The following is a 17,077-nucleotide window of genomic DNA, read 5'->3' as shown; positions in this document are numbered from 1 at the left end:
TAATCAATCTCACCAGTTAAAAACAACAAAGCAATTTTTAATATTTTCAGCATTTCCAATTATATGTGTTCCAGATAGCCCTTCCGTTCTTATGATGGACCTCTCCAGAACTATTTATGACCTGTTTCTAAACTTACAATGGCTGCGCCCCATGGTCATGTGATCACATTTTGGGTGCTGGCAAATGGCTCACCTTTATGGCTGTTTGCCGTGCCCCATGACCACATGAGTGGGATCTGTGATTTTTTTTTTTGCTGGTTTCCAGTGTTTACCTCTGGTTTCTGGCAAAAAAAATGCTTATTGGGGAAAACGGATTCATTTAATGACCATGGTATTCACTTAATAATCACTGAAAAAAATGTAAAAAAAATGAGTCTGGTCATGCGATGCCTAGGCTTATATCGTAATTCTGGGCTCAATCACAGTCATATGTCGACAACTACCTAGTCATGCAAAACATCTTTCTATTCAAATTAAAACAATGCAATTTCATGTTTATTTTAGGAGAGAGAGCGTGGACTATGGGAAAGGAATGTAATTTGCTTAAATAATGATTTGATATAAAAATAGTAAAGGTTTATTCTCCAATTTTATTATTTGTTAAAACCTATGCTTAATTTCAGTTATTAAGAATTTACTTAACCTTATTTTGTGACTGACCACTCCCTCTTGAAAGACTTTTTGTGATGGCTATGCTCATTCTAAAGATTGCCTACCTTGCCTGAGATGGCCTACAGCTCATTAAAAGCCTGTCACTTTCAGGTCACTAAGAACGAGAGGATACGCATAACAGAAGGTACAGGTAGTCCTCAACTTAACAACCATTGCTTAGCGACTGTTCAAAGTTACAATGACACTAGAAAAAGTGACTTATGACTGGTCCTCGCATTTGCAACTGTTGCAGTTTTCCTGTGGTCATACGATCAAAATTTGGACGCTTGCAACAGGCATGTATTTATAACAGTTGCACTGTCCTGGGGATCACACGATCACCCTCTGCAATCTTCCCAGCCAGCCTCTGATAAGCGAAGTCAATCAGGGAAGCTGAATTTACTGCATGGTCACTTAACAAATGCAGTGATTTGCTTAACAATCATCGCTAAAAGATTGTAAAAAAGTGTGTGATTCATTTAGCAACTGATTTAGAAATTACGGTCCCAATTGTGGTCATAAATTGGGAATTACCTGCATCAATTTGTTAATGCTCATAGTATAGGTTGAGTTTTACTTACCTGGTAAAAACTGTGCGAGACTCATTTACTTTCACAAGAAAGCCATCAAGCAAAGGTACAAACATATCAGCTATATCTGAAACAACCATCATTTGTGGCTGTGCCAGGGAGCTTTTGACATTATAGAAGTGTAGAACTTTGTTGTAGGTGACAAAACCCACCCGGATGGCTGATTCTTCTGTAGTTCTTTCTCTGTTAAAAAAAGGTGTTAAATATAGCATAAAATCAAACTGAAAAGCAGAAAGACAGCAGCATCAACAGATGATTGTACCCTAATATCTACTGACCAAATTCCAAGTTTGAGAATGCAACTGGGAAGTCCTCTCATTTTATAGGATACTTAATTGAAAGACTGAACTGTTTTACAGAGGTAATTCCATAAGTAGCGCTGAAATAGGTTGATTATAATCAAAATTTATTATAAAAAAATTGGTTCACTAGGACCAATCTTATGTCAGCAGGTACCTGGGGAGGTAATCCAGGAGAGTCTTCAGTTCTTCACATATCAATCTGACCAAACCACTCCGTACTGCATTGTATGACACATCAATCATGAAAATAAAGGCAGGAGGGTTGGGATGCTTGTTATTCTGCAAGAAAGGAACACAAGCACTATTATTCATTGCACACTACTGAGTCATTTTCCCATCATCTGTGTCTTGAAAGAAACAAACTTTAATGGTATTTCTGCCTAGACTAAAAGAAACTACAAATGCAATTCTTTCAGTTTCCCAGTACTGGCTATTAGCATTATATCAGCGTTTTATCAACTTTATCAACTTTAACATATTGCGAACTAACTCTCAGAATCCCCCCATATGCTTGCCAGGAGAATTCTGGAAGTTGAAGTCCACCCATCTAAAAATTACCAAAGTGGAGAAACGCTGCATTTTATCCTGGCAGCCCTTAATTTTTATTTAAAGTGCTGGCCTCTCGATTCTGAAGATCTAATGTTATAGAAACACACACACACACGCCCCAAAAAATAAGGGCTAATTCAAATTTCTTGGCATGTTGTAACTGGTTCTCTTGTGTCTGTAACCTGGACTAGTTTCAACTAAAGTTTACAATAATTTGATTAAAATTAGCATCTCTGAATGGATCTGTGGCCCCTTAACCCTTAAAGACAGTTACTTATATCATAATGAATGTTAGGGGTGGATGGTCTCTCTGCCCGTTTAACTTGAGTGCAGCACTGGAAAGCCAATAGTGAGAAGTGGTGGCAAGGCTGGGGGGGTGGGGAAATATATTAAAAAAAAAAGGGATAATTTATGGTTTTTTATTATTTATTTTAAATAAAATTTATAAAAAAATTAATTTTTTATCTTTTTTTTTTTATTATAAATATACCCCATATAACAATATTTTATTTCCAAAAAAATTTATAAATTTATATACCAGGGGGGGATACTGGTAAAGTTCAAAAGAAAAAATAATTATTTGGGAAAGCGATCTCACTATCATGAAAGGTTTAATTGATTCACTAACCCAAAAGAAGATGATGATGACAGCGGGAGGCAGGAGTCACTCTCTTCCTCCCTCGGAGGCCCCTGAGTCAGGAGTCGCTACCGCCGGCGCGGCCCCAGTCCCGCCGCGCTGGAAGGGAAAGGCAAAGCGCATTTGCCTTTCCTTCCGGCTGGGGCTGTTGGGAGTCGCTGCCGCGGAGGCCGCGACTCCACACCATTTTTTTCAGAGGGGAATCTGACTCGAGTATAAGCCGAGGGGGATTTTAATCTGCCTACAAAAAATCCAACAAGAAGATATTTATATTGTTCAGAGTCCACCTTAACCAGTGAACTTAACTTAATCCAGGGCTGAATATTTTGTCATTTCCCAAGATTTTGTTCCTTGGCCCTAATGCTGACAACACTAATCCCTTACAGAAATCTATATAATTCCTGCCTACTTGTTTGTGGTCTGACACCAACTGAAAAGCACTGAATGTTGACTTTTCCCCAAAATTTGTCATTTAGCCTACTGGTCCCTCACTGTAAATAAAATAAATGTATAAGTAGAGATACCTTGCAGTAGTCAACAGTAGCTAGGTATTCATAGGAGCCCAGTGATAATTCAGGTCTGTCATAGTAGTCCACTCGCCTGCCCGTGTGATCCAAATGCTGGAAGTAATGAGATGGCACTGGGGGGGAAAAAGAAGGGAGTATTTTTTTTTCTGCATATTTTATTTCTTCTCCCTGTCAGGCTAGGAATCTGTGAGTTTCAACTGTGAAGTTGGCTCTTCAGAGTTCAGAGCAAGGGGAACAACAGCTTTTGCTCTTTATAAATGCTTCATGTAAGTTGACAACGGTGCCATTTTTCAATGTGCCGAATCTGCCTTCTCTCCCTTGAGACTGCCTTTGAATAGCTGGACCATCTGACTTGGCTTTACTTCTGTATCTGCACCTTCCCCACCTGTCCTTTTTGTGACATCATTCCAGAGAACCTGGAACATTCTTTGAGCTACTTGTTGGTCCTTATAAAGATATCACCCACCTATGGATTTTGGATGTTTTATTTTCATAGTTATGGCTATAGATCAAATTTTATATTCCTGAGTGAGTTAGCTACCTACATTTTAAGACATGTTAATAGACCCTGCAGCCAATCAGCAATCAATAGTAATCTTCCTATGCCATTAAAATTTAATTTAATTTCCAGGTGGTATTACCTTCCAACAAAAAATGCAAACATACTGCCTTTTATTTTGCATTTATTGTTCTTGCATTACAATTTTTTCACAAGTGTTAAGAGAATAGTGGAAAGGCTTAGTGTGATCAGCTATGCCCTACTTTCTCATTTTTTTTGAGAGAAACCTGAATATGCATTTTTAAAAATAAGATTTTCTGCATATTGTATGTTTCATTTAAATAAAGGCAGATTTCTCAATAAGTCATTAATTGTAAGCAACTGCCCAAAATTTAGGAACAAAGGATGATGTGTAGTTTTCATCATTTAAATATAAATTTTGTTCTTGGATTTTCCGATGATGATTCCCCAGCTGAAATTCCTGTTTGGCAGCAAACTGTCCTCATCCTCTTTTAACAGGAAATTCTTACCCTCAGTAACGCAGCTACAAAAGCAGCACTGGAATCGTCTTCCTCCCTCAATGAACTGCATATAAGGGCACATGTACGCCTTGCACCTGTTGCACCGAATGGGACCTGGTTCCCCATGGTCCACCAAATAAGGAGGGGTCTGGAAAGTAAAAACACTGGATATTGATATTTACATTTCCCCTTTCTTCTCCAATACGTGACACAATACATGAATTTCTCCTTTCTGTAGAGTGAAGCATCAAAGTTAATTCTTAGGATGGAGGAACTCACTGGGTAAACAAAAAACTCAAGGGAGGGTTTCTTTTGCTGGGGCTCCATTATCTTGTAATAATGATGCTATTTTATCTGGTGATTCAGGCTATCAATCTTACCTCTTCGGCGGGAAGTACAGCCAACGGTTTTATGACTGCAGCAAGAGGAACTTGAGATTGTTTAGCCATATCTGAAGTGCAGGGAACATTATAAGAAGTACATCTTATGTATCGAGGACTTGCATTACCTTCAAAAGAAGAAATCAAAACGTTACCTACGTATTCTTCAATAGATTTATTAACTGTCTCTATACACACAGACACAGACACAGACAGACACACTCATTCATTCCACTGTCTTGCTATTTCTGAAGTGGAACAATCACATACAAAACAGTATACCAAACAATTATAAAAAGCAACTAAGTAATATAAATAACACAAACACGATCTCCTTCAAGTGAAAGTTGGACCCTGCAACATTATCCTGGGACATGTATATTTGCCTTTATTTGTAACGGCTGATACCGAAAATAAGACCTGGTCTTATTTTCTTTTGGGCTTAAAAATAAGCACTCTGACTTATTTTCAGGGAGGGGTTTTTTGTTTTTTTTGGGACATGAAGGACGTGGGGGCCGACAGAAGTGGGAACGCCACTGGTCCCGCCCTCTCTGTCCCACTGTCTGCTTGCCCACGGCTGCAACGGGCCAAGCTCTCAGTATACCCCAGCTTCACTATGCCAAGCAGGAGGAGCCCAGCCTAGCATTTATGTTTCTAAAATTAAATTTTATTTTAAATAAAAAAGTCACTACTTTGAGCTCCTGAGGGACGGTGGGATACAAATCATATAAATAAACAGGCAGTCCAAATTTTCACATTATAAAGCAGTTTTCAAGAATATGAATGTGTATTTGTACATTGTGTAGGTATGAATGTATGCTTGTCTGTCTGTCTGTCTGTCTGTCTATCATCTTCTTGCACAATAGCAATAGTACTTACTGTCCCCCAACAATTTGGGTCCTCAATTTAACCACCTCGGAAGGATGGAAGGCTGAGTCAACCTTAAGCGTGGTGGGATTTGAGCTGCTAAATTGTAGGCAACTGGCTGCAGCAGAAGTAGCTTGTAGGACTGCACTCTAACCCCTGCGCCACAGAGGCTCCACAATAGAACTCATAGCTTTCAAACCTTGAATAGAACTGACTTAACCCTTAGTGTTTTAATGTTTATCATTAATTTAAGGCTTAAGATCTGACCTGCTTATTCCTTTGTAGCTATGTATATTATTCTATGTATTGGTATTCAGAAATTTAGTGAAAATACAGCATGGCAAACTTCATGGCTGAAGAGCACAATATGAACGCATAATGAAATTCTGAACAGAAAAACTGCAGTTCTTCACTATATACTGTATTTTTTTGACTATAAAATACATTCCCTCCCCCCCAAAAAAGTGGGTGGAAATGTCTGTGTGTCTTATAGATGTGAGAATATGGGCCCAAATTTGGCCTCCCAAACCCTCTGTGTGTCCTGTTTTCAGCCTGGGAGGGGAAAAAGGGGACACGTAGAAGCAAAAAACTTTTTTTCTTGTTTTCCTCCTCTAAACCTAGGTGCATCTTACAGTCCAAAACCTACAGTAACAGAGGGGTATTGTGATTCCTCCCCCTTTAGCTAAACCGAGCACGGGCGTGGCCAGCGTATGACTCATCCGGCCCACGGGCTGTGAGTTTGAGACCCCTGATATAACACAACTAACTTAATCCATTGCTGAACACTTGCAGGTCTCTTTTTTGATGGCAAGTTAGTTACCCTTGCCTTCATGGATGCTTTTTTACCTTGATCTTTCACCAAGAAATTTGTAGTGACAAGAGGTGGGACTTGCCCACGTCCTCCTGTGATGAATGGCTCTGACCCACGGTTATTTCTGTCATCTTCAATAACCTGAATCTAAAAAGGGAAGCAACAAGTTAGCACTAAAAAAGGTTTTAGCAAAGGTGATAATATAGCTTACTACATTTTTAATCCATAAAGGAGGATACCCATTTTACACTTCTATTTGTTTTGCTAGGTTTGAAATCAACAGTCCAAAATTAGTGGTGTAAAGTATATAAATTATATACTTTGCAATGTCCACTTGAATACATGTTGTCTACAAAGTTTATAAAGTCATTGTTTACACTTTATATTCTTTTTGCATCTAGAGAGTCAAGTTATAGCTGAGAATTTTATGCTGGATCATTACAATAGCATTTTTGTTTATCAGGTGCTTTCTCTCTCCCTCTCACTCCCTCTATGTATTTAAATAACCTGCTTTAGGAATTTCAAATTGGATAATAATCAACACAAAGGCATTAATGTAAAAAATGTGGGAAAAAACCAGCTCTCATTGAGCTATGGTACCCTAAACCAGATTGCAAAAAGTGATCCTTGAAACTTAAGATAATCATCTAGAGAAATTATTTGTCAGAGAAAAGACAAGTTCAAAATTATTTTGTACTCTAGTTTTCTTCCATCTACTTCCTTCCTTGCTACATGCCCAGTTACATTCTATATATTTTGGATGCAGCAATTAAATTCCTGAAAAATAATCCACGTTTTTGTTGTATACTTCTGAAAACTGTTTCTGAAAAATCTTAGGCCAGATTTTTCACAACAATGCCTTTTTTGGCTATCAGTATCCTACTTCACCAATACTATTCCTTGACCATGGAATTCTGCTCCACTAAAGCTATTCCAAAATTTTCTTCTAGGTTAAGAAGAGTAATAACAATTAGTTGGTACTACCTGATACTGATTCTACTCCTAATCATTCAACTAAGAGCAAAGTAAGTTAAACTTGTGATGCAACATACTAATTAATTACTTTCTAATACTTGGATTATAAATTTATTCCTTATAATGTTATCCAAAACAATTTAAATGTAACCTTTTAACTTATCACCCAATTCATCTTTCTAACTGGAATGCTTCAACCTCCTTTCCCTATAGAATTGGATTATTTTAAACAATATCTCTTATGATGAAAATGACTGATCTTGATCTGAAACACACTTAAAAAGAGATTGCACAGAAAATTAAAGTGACCACACCAAGACGACTATTTTTGGTCCAGCTGTAAAAAAACTAAGCGAAGTTGGTAACATCACCAATCTATTTTATGTGTTGTGACCAAATTCAGCCCATTCCTAAGACAAAACAATATAGGAGCAATAGGCAAATGACATTCTTTGTCTTCACGAAAACAATAATATGAACTATGTAATTAAAATGAATTAATTAAAAAAGTAGCTGTTAATACCTACAGCAGGTATTCAATACATTATATGTCCAATTTATTCTTAAATATTCATCCTAAGTATATGCAAAATATATAATGAGTTATCCAGAGGTTATTTGCTTACACAAGGCTAGAGTTGGAAAGAAAATATATAACCTGATTATCTTTTGTGGTTTTAAATGCCAAGCTTCTATTGCCCCTTGATTTTTGATGTACAGATGATTTCAACACTTGTGATGTTTTATTCTGTTTATTGAATGTGAGCAGAAAGAGAGGAAGAGGAAAGGTGATGGACTAACACCAAGGGTGGTTAACAAGGGGGATTATTTTGCAGATATACACAGGAAGCCACCGACATGCAGACAAGAGCAGACAGAGAGACAACGCACTTACTGGGCTAGGAATTGCATCAGGATCTATTCTGTGCCTGGGTTTCTGCTGAGGTGGCAGCTCATTGAGTTGCTTTTTGTTTGTTTAAAAGAAAAATTGCCACAAAAAAGGGAAGAGAGAGAGAGTAGTAAAATAAAAAGTACCAAGCAGTGTTACTCCTGTCTATCTTTATTTCTACCACTGTTAAATATATTCATCAAGACAGTCTTCATGCAAAAAAAGGGGGGGGGGGGATAATACTTGGTTAGGTTTTCACATTTTATCTCCCCATGAAAGCACATGAGAGGGAATCCTCTCTTGATGGAGTTGGCAATTCTCATGCTTACTTAGTGTTTTCAGGAGAATTACAGATTGAGGTATGCTCAAGTTCTCTAAAAATGTCCTTAAAGGAAAAGCAGGAAAGAAAGCAGAGCTGCTAATCACTTTCTTGTTGGTAAACCTCAGCTTTAAAATATAGAAGGCTGTACTTCTTTTCACCAGTTAAATTGTCATTGTCATGGAAAAGGCATTTTCAGGTACTCTGGGGAGAGCCATTGCAGCTACCTCTGCATATTAACAAAACCCAGAATGCCACCATAACATCCATTGCACTGGAGAGGTCTGTAGTAATATGAGAGATCTGGGTCCTTTGAATCTGGTCACAGATTGAATCTTTGAATCTGGTCAGATTCTTAGAATCCAGTCCACAGCACTATAGGATTCACAACATGCTGTTATGCTAGCCAGGGTCCCCTTTAAAAAGCAGATGAATGTCAGTATGCCTCACTTTAGTAACTGTGAAACAGCCAATCACACGCCTAGTACAATTACTGGCCCCTATTTCAAATATGCTTTTCATATATTCAAAGAATCAGTCTAAACTTTCAAGATTATTCATGTGGACAAACGTGGACTAAACATGATAGCCTAGTTCATACTAGTTCCTGTCATTCTTTTTCAGCTCTGGCATGATTGCAGGAAATGCTTTAGGCAAATTTATGATAATCTCATCAATATTCTATTTTTCTAGAAGCACAAGTCTGGCAGAAGTTAGGATGCTAAGAGGACAGAAAAAGCAATGTGCAAAAATGCCCTTTGGTTGTAGAAAATGACTATGAATTCAGCAAATGCAGAGGAACCAAGAACTTTGTTTTTCCTTCCGTATCACTTTCTATAGGATGTTAAATTCTAAAAGTGATCCGCCTCACTTACTGGGCTAGGAATGGAATCCGGGTCAAGTCGTTTGGGTGGAGGTGGTGCTGCAGGCTGACTTCCATAATTTGCCGGTCCAGGGAAAGCTGCACCATATGCTGGTTGAGTTCCTCTATTTTGCCCAAAAGAACCTAAAAAAAAGATGCAGATATACCTTTATTTGAATGCATAAGAGAATTTAAAGGGTCCAGAATATTAATCTCTCAATTGCTTTTATTAAAATCAGACTCTAATTATACCACTCAAAGCTTCAATTTGAACAATTTTACTTACAATCCTAAATTAAACGCTAACTGAATGACGCTTTTTAGGATCAACTCTGAAATTTAAGAAATTTAAACTGGACAATATTTCCACAGAAAAGCTTTATAAAATTGGCAGACTGGGTCAGAAAAGTGGTATACAGAATCTCCCACATACAGTATATCACAGAAGTGAGTACACCCCCTCACATTTTGTAAATATTTAAGTATATCTTTTCATGTGACAACACTGAAGAAATGACACTTGGCTACAATGTAAAATAGTGAGTGTAAATGTGCTGTCCCCTCAAAATAACACAATACCCAGCCATTAATGTCTAAACAAAAGTGAGTACACCCCTAAGTGATAATGTCCAAATTGGGCCCAAAGTGTCAATATTTTGTGTGGCCACCATTATTTTCCAGCACTGCCTTAACCCTCTTGGGCATAGAATTCACCAGAACTTCACAGGTTGCCACTGCTCCTCCATGACGATTTCACGGAGCTGGTGGATGTTAGAGGCCTTGCGCACCTCCACCTTCCATTTCATGATGCCCCACCGATGCTCAATAGGGTCTGGAGGGTCCCTATTGCTCAATAGGGTCTGGAGACATGCTTGGCCAGTCCATCACCTTTACCTTCAGCTTCTTTAGCAATGCAGTGTTCGTTTTGGAGGTGTGTTTGGGTCATTATCAAGTTGGAATACTGCCCTGTGGCCCAGTCTCCGAAGGGAGGGGATCATGCTCTGCTTCAGTATGTCACAGTACACGTTGGCATTCATGGTTCCCTCAATGAACTGTAGCTCCCCAGTGCCGCAGCACTCATGCAGCCCCAGACCATGACATTCCCACCACCATGCTTAACTGTAGGCAAGATACACTTGTGTTTGTACGCCTCATCTGGTTGCCGCCACACATGCTTGACACCATCTGAACCAAATAAGTTTATCTTGATCTCATCGGATCACAGAGGACACGGTTCCAGAAATCCATGTCCTAAGTCTGCTTGTCTGCAGCAAACCATTTGCGGGCGTTCTTGTGCATCATCTTTAGAAGAGGCTTCCTTCTGGGCCAACAGTCCTGCAGGCCAATTTGATGTAGTATAGTCTGAGCACTGACAGGCTGACCCCGCCCCCTGCCCCCCCGCTTTCAACCTCTGCAACAATGCTGGCAGCACTCATACGTCTATTTCCCAAAGCCAACCTCTGGATATGACACTGAGCATGGGCACTCAACTTCTTTGGTCGACCATGGCGAGGCCTGTTCTGAGTGGAACCTGTCCTGTTAAACCGCTGTATGGTCTTGGCCACCATGCTGCAGTTCAGTTTCAGGGTTTGGCAATCTTTTCATAGCTTAGGCCATCTTTATGTAGAGCAACAATTCATTTTTTCAGATCCTCAGAGAGTTCATTGAACTTCCAGTGACCAGTATGAGAGTGTGAGAGCGATATCAAATTTAACACACCTCCTCCCCCTTCACACTGAGACCTTGTAACACTAACCAGTCACATGACACCAGGGAGGGAAAACGGCTACTTGGGCCCCATTTGGACGTTATCACTTAGGGGTGTACTCACTTTTGTTGCCAGCGGTTTAGACATTAATGGCTGTGTGTTGCGTTATTTTGAGGGGACAGCACATTTACACTGTTATACAAGCTGTATAATCACTATTTTACATTGTACCCAAGTGTCATTTCTTCAGTGTTATCACATGAAAAGATATACTTAAATATTTACAAAATGTGAGGGGGTGTATTCACTTCTGTGATATACAGTATTCTAAAGAATAAAGCAGCAGAAAATACAGAAAAAGTGCCGTTTTGGAATGCTCGCTTCCATCTGGATTTTCTGAACGTTTCCATGTTTATCACTATTATCAGAGCTTCACAGGTTTCAGCAAGCAAATAGCATTAGGTTTAACCTGTTAATTTTAATGAGATAACAAACAAGACCCCCTTTTCTTGGGTTCATTCCACTGTGCTTTTTATTGAAAGGTGTCATGTTCCTGTTTTAGAAGTTTCACATCTGGGATTAATTTTAATAGATTTGAACAATTTTATAAAAGTACAGTTCTCAATGGTTATATTGCAAAAGCAGCAACTGGCAGCTATGGAAATGACCACTAAGTCATTATTCATTATGCTTGGAAGCAAATGAATTCATATATGGAAATGTATCATATCTTAATGTAGGAAAAATATTAGGTAACCAAAATGCCAGCGTTTTTTTTTTTTTTTTAGTTTTCAAAATCTGCAGGAACAAGGTTATATGAAATATGCTACTGAAAAATCTACAGAGAAAAGGGCTATATGTAGAAATACTACACTGGGAATTATTTTCCTTAGATTTATATAATGAAGAAATGGATATTTTATGATATGAAATTATTATTCAGCAGCTTAGAGAGAAAAATAGATACTAATATCTATTATACATCTCAAATCACATACTAAGATTCTACCCAAAACCACCCCATCCCTCAGTCCAAATCCAATCCAGAGGGTTAAGAGGAACCTCGGAATCAAATGCTGCAGGAGAAAAAGTGTAGGGAGAAGCTCACCCACATGAATATAATAAGCCTGTCTCATTAGTCTTGGAATACAGCCCAATGACCTTTCCTCAGATGGAAGCTAGGGACCAATGAAGGGATTTTTTTTTTTTTTACAACATACCATTTTGCTGCAGTGCATATCCTGGCTGTGAAGGATGGACAGGAGGTGGTCCCTGCAGTCCTGTTACTGGTGGCCCAGGAAGTGGTCCTGTCATAAGTGGCTGAAGTGGTGGTGAGGTCACATGATTTGGTTGGGAAGTGAGCAGCCCAGTAACTGGTTGTCCAGGCAACAATGCACCCTGCATTGTGGGAGGCCTTAAAACCCCCGTAGCAGCAGGATAACTGGATACTCCAACCCCAGCAGATGAAGGCGGGGGAGCAAATAGGGGAGGTTGAGCGGAAGTAGGCAGGGCTGATGGACCTGATATAGGTGGATGAGCTACGGGAAGACCCTGAGACAAGGTGGTAGGAGGAGGCAATCCATGAGATATATTGGGAGGTGGTGGTCCTTGGCCTGAATATGACATGTATTGTCCAGATCCAGATGCAGTAAAACTTCCTGAGGCAGATGTAACCGATGTTGGAGGACCTGAGGAGGAGATGCATCAAACAAAATGTAATAACTATTTCCATATTCTTGGTAGTCTTGGTTAACATATTGTATATTGATGACTGAATTTTGAGATGTTCCTTAACAAATAACTTGACTGACTTCCTCTGCTAGAGCTACCTTTCATTACACATGTAGATGTACTTTCCTTTGATAACAAAGAAAATACAGTATATATAAAACCATACTGATTACCTCAATTACCCAAGCTTTAATATAAAAGACATGTTTGAACTAGGAAACAGCTCCTAAACTTGGACTAAAAATCAAGACTGGCAATAATGCCGATCCATTAAAGTCCAGATCAATTCAAATAGGCAATAAATAATATTTTCCAGGAAATAAAATGCTGCAGGAATTGCACAACACTTGTGCAAGTGTTGCACAAAAAGAAAACAGATCAATTAAGAATTCATTTCAGTCATATATAATAAAGGGGGGGTTTCTATACTGTATGCAATAAAATAACAGGCCTCTAGTTTCATTATTTTATATTCTCTAAATAAGCTGGTCAACCTTCAAACTTTAAGTGATTTGTATGAAAAAATAAAGCAATACACACACGCAGAGAGAGAGAGAGAGAGGGGGGGGAGAGAGGGAGAGACAGAGACGGAGACGGAGAGAGAATATAGATATATATATATATATCTTTCAAACTCAAGTAATATATAAAGAAATGGATGACCTGCATTGTACTATTTTATATCAGGAGCAGGCAAGCCAAAGATCACATAAGGACAAATCCACAAGTACAGCCACAAATTTCAATACTATGAATCAAATCCATCTTTCTCAACATGATACTCTGAACATATATCATAATATGTCATAACTCATTACTCATAATCCATGGAAGTATCACAAAGTCTCATTTTGGACCATGCAAACAATATTTTTTTCCTTTTCTCAGCATCAGGCAGAATACTTTTTAATCACCCTTTTTATGTTTCTTTCAGCACTGCTGTTAAGCTTCTCCCCTGTATTTTTTTATTAGGTTGTAAACTGTGCATGTTGTCTTGCACTGTACTGATACACACCACACGAGCTTTTTATTCCACAAGTACAAAACTGCTGAGAGTTTCAAACAAAACCAATGAACAAGATTTTCAACTTTGTCGCAGGGGTGGGCAATTCATTTTCACAAGAGGCCACATGAGAAACTGGGAGCATTGTGGAGGTCCGCTGCTGCTCCCCTATGCCAGACAGGGATTGGCCCTTTGACTATGTGGTCATAAAATGCCCAGGTTTGCTCTACAGATACACCATAGTATATTAGCAGAAATGTCTGCTTCCATTTAAGATTGAAGGTGCCTTTAATTGTTTTAAAAACCAGCAGACAATGTGTGTTTCAAATCAAGATCAAATCTGGGTGAATTCAAGCCTTGCCTGTGTCATTTTCCTGGCAACCAAAGGCTGGTGATGGCCTTCTAGGATGATTTGATTTTCCAACCTACAATCTTGGCATCACTTGATGGACACTTCCTCAATGTCAATCACTCCTTAGCTGGCCAGTGGTTTGTAATATTTACTAGCTGCAGAATACTTTTCTCTTCATAGTATTTGCACTATGAGAAGCCACTGAGTATGTGTATGTTTAGGGGGATAACCTTTCCCGAAGAAACTTCCAAACCAAACCACCCACAACATGCCAATGTTGCTGTTTCTCACCATAGCCCAGTCCAGCTGGGGATGGGACAGAGGATGACCCTCTGCCTATCTGCATTTCTGCCACCTGACTAGTCAGCTGTTGGGTGCTAGTTGGAGGCAGTCCATATTGCTGGAAAGCAGGAGGTGCTGTGCCTGCCATGAACTGTTGGGAAGCAGAGGCTCTGCAGGGAAGAGAATGAAGACGGTTCTTTATTAACATAGATCACTTAGGTTACAGTATTGCTTATACTTAGCCCTGGAAAGAGACACATCCTTACTTGGATTGTGGTGGACCTAAAGTTCTTTTTCAATCGTTTTATACTTGGTTACTTTCTGATAATATCATGCATGGACAATGGATAAGATAAAGCACAAGGGCCCATTATAGAAATAACTTCTAAAGTGCTTACATCTAAATTGTTTAAATTTGGATCTAAATGTCAGGAAAAATAATCTGTCTTTTCAGATAATGTCAATTATATTTGTACATATAAATGGTATCAATACATGGATCTATGTATTGCACACCTTTTATATGTACAAATAGGATGGTGGGGGCACCTGTTGGCAGCTCCTTAAAGAAGCCACACCTTTTCTTGAGATCACAAAGCTATGGCTTCTGACAGATGCAATGAAGGCAACCACACTGGATTCAAATAGTGCATGTTATTATTATTTATACTTAAAGGCCAGCCAAACAAAATGACTCTGGGTGACTTACAATTAAAAAAACAAACACATCTCAGAGAGAAGAGCCTAATGGATTTTGGTAAGATGGCAGAGCTGTGGGAAGGAATCGTAGTCCTCCCAAATAATATTTCAAATGAAAAAATGGATTTAATTTCTTCAATACCAACTCAAGGAGAGAAGCAACTTAGAATTAAGGAGAAATTCCCTGGCAGTAAGAACAATTAATCAGTGGAACAATTTGCCTCCGGAGGCTGTGAATGCTCCAACACTGGAAGTTTTTAAGAAGATGCTGGACAACCATTTGTCTGAAGTAGTCTAGGGTTTCCAGCTGCCTAAGCAGGGGGTTGACTAGAAGACCTCCAAGGTCCCTTCCAACTCTGTTATTCTATTCTATTCTATTCTATTCTATTCTATTCTATTCTATTCTATTCTATTTTCTAGAATACCCCCCCATTGTTTCTTATTCTGTTATAATTTCATTGCCTTTGTTTAGCACTTTTCTGTTTGAGGCACAACCCCTGGAAAGAAAGAAATTTCACCTTATATGAACAACTTTATAATGATATTAAAAGAGTGGATATATTAATTTGTCTTCAGCTTTTGCCACTCATATATTTTCCTGTATTACCATAGATGCACTCCCCGAGAATCTGTTTAATCTTTTATGGTTCTTTGCCAACACGCCTTTTACATTTTGATGACCAACTTGCATCCTGATAGGTGCTGCCAGTTCCTATTTACACACTCAATTTACTCTCTCTGTTCTTTCAGACAATACTGCTAGTCCTCAAGACCACAATTGAGCCCAAAATTTCTCTTGCTAAGACAGACAGATGTTAAGTGACTTTTGCCCATTTCACAACCTTTCTAGTTACAGTTATGAAAGGAAAGCCTTGTGTGCTGTGAGGCCGGGATGGTGAGGGGGTCACGGAGGTGCTGATGGCAGGTGTGGCGCTCATCTATAAGTTGTGCCATCCAGCCAGCCAGAACAGTCAGCCTTAGATCTGACCCATGTGGCTGCCCTGGAGCCAGGGAGGCCGCCCCACACCCCGTCCCCTGGGCAAGCTCAGGGAGCAGTGAGTGTGTGGGACCTGGCATCCCTAGGGACCGACTTGCCCGCATGCTGACCTCCTTGAGGCTGCCGCTGCTGTGCTTGCTCTCCTTGGCCAGGTTGCTCATAGTGTGTGCGGGAGGGCAAAGTGTACGGGTCAGAGGGAGGCCCACTCCCTCTCCTTGCGAGGAGACCTGGCTTTGTAACCAAAGCATCCTCACCGATAGGATGGGAGACCACCAGGAAAGGAGGGGGAAAGGGGATGGCGAAAGGGCAGCAGGTGGCCAAGTGCTAAGCCAGGACTCCCTTCAGACCCTCCCTTCCTCTTATAATCTCCCTCCCTCCTTCCTTCCTTCCCATCTTCCTCCCTTCCTTCTTCTTCCCCCTCCTTCTCCTCCCCCCCATTACTCCTATCCCTACCCCTTTCCTTCCTTCCTTCCTTCCTTCCTTCCTTCCTTCCTTCCTTCCTTCCTTCCTTCCTTCCTAGTGCAATAGCACTTAGACTTTTATATCGCTTCACAGTGCTTTATAGTCATCTCTAAGCGGTTTACAGAATCAGCATATTGCCCCCAACAATCTCTCACTTTACCACTTCAGAAGGATGGAAGGCTGAGTCAACTCTGAACAGGTGAGAATCAAATGTTAGCATCTGGCAGTCAGCAGAAGTAGCCTGCTGATGGCACCACCACAACTTAACTATTGTCACCCACAATTTGCCTCCCTCCCGTTTTCTGGACAACCAGGAAATAATAAAATTAATACAATCCTAGATAAAACCACAAGCAATGTATTGTACCTAACAATTGTTAGAAGCAATAAAAATACAAAACTAAGGCAAGTTTCCTTAACATAATGCAATGAGTTAGCTTACTATGACTAAGTGTCTAAGGGGA

The 17,077-nt window shown here is 39.6% G+C and overlaps 1 protein-coding gene across 8 annotated transcripts in view; it reads right to left on the bottom strand.

The window, feature by feature from the left end:
* Window positions 1-17,077, bottom strand: part of SEC24C (SEC24 homolog C, COPII component) — a 53,432-nt gene that overhangs the window by 17,463 nt on the left and 18,892 nt on the right. For 4 of the 8 annotated variants that reach the window (XM_026674251.2, XM_087963744.1, XM_026674250.2 and 1 more), the window contains 10 exons: window positions 14,465-14,625; window positions 12,308-12,775; window positions 9,393-9,523; window positions 8,205-8,273; window positions 6,370-6,481; window positions 4,657-4,784; window positions 4,286-4,424; window positions 3,254-3,369; window positions 1,698-1,822; window positions 1,233-1,424 (listed from right to left, as the gene is read on the bottom strand). In XM_026674251.2, coding sequence (XP_026530036.2) covers window positions 1,233-1,424; window positions 1,698-1,822; window positions 3,254-3,369; window positions 4,286-4,424; window positions 4,657-4,784; window positions 6,370-6,481; window positions 8,205-8,273; window positions 9,393-9,523; window positions 12,308-12,775; window positions 14,465-14,625 — 1,641 coding nt within the window. The remainder of the gene's footprint in view (window positions 1-1,232; window positions 1,425-1,697; window positions 1,823-3,253; window positions 3,370-4,285; window positions 4,425-4,656; window positions 4,785-6,369; window positions 6,482-8,204; window positions 8,274-9,392; window positions 9,524-12,307; window positions 12,776-14,464; window positions 14,626-17,077) is intronic. The other 4 variants (XM_087963743.1, XM_087963746.1, XM_026674252.2 and 1 more) reach the window with 1 other exon arrangement.

The sequence above is a fragment of the Notechis scutatus genome, chromosome 4, assembly GCF_049901735.1.
Source record: "Notechis scutatus isolate UNSWTSFEM ecotype Mainland chromosome 4, rNotScu1.2, whole genome shotgun sequence".
In the NCBI taxonomy this organism is placed as follows: Eukaryota; Metazoa; Chordata; class Lepidosauria; order Squamata; family Elapidae; genus Notechis; species Notechis scutatus.
Note: the sequence above shows the minus strand (reverse complement) of the source record. Positions and strands in the feature narration are given on the sequence as shown.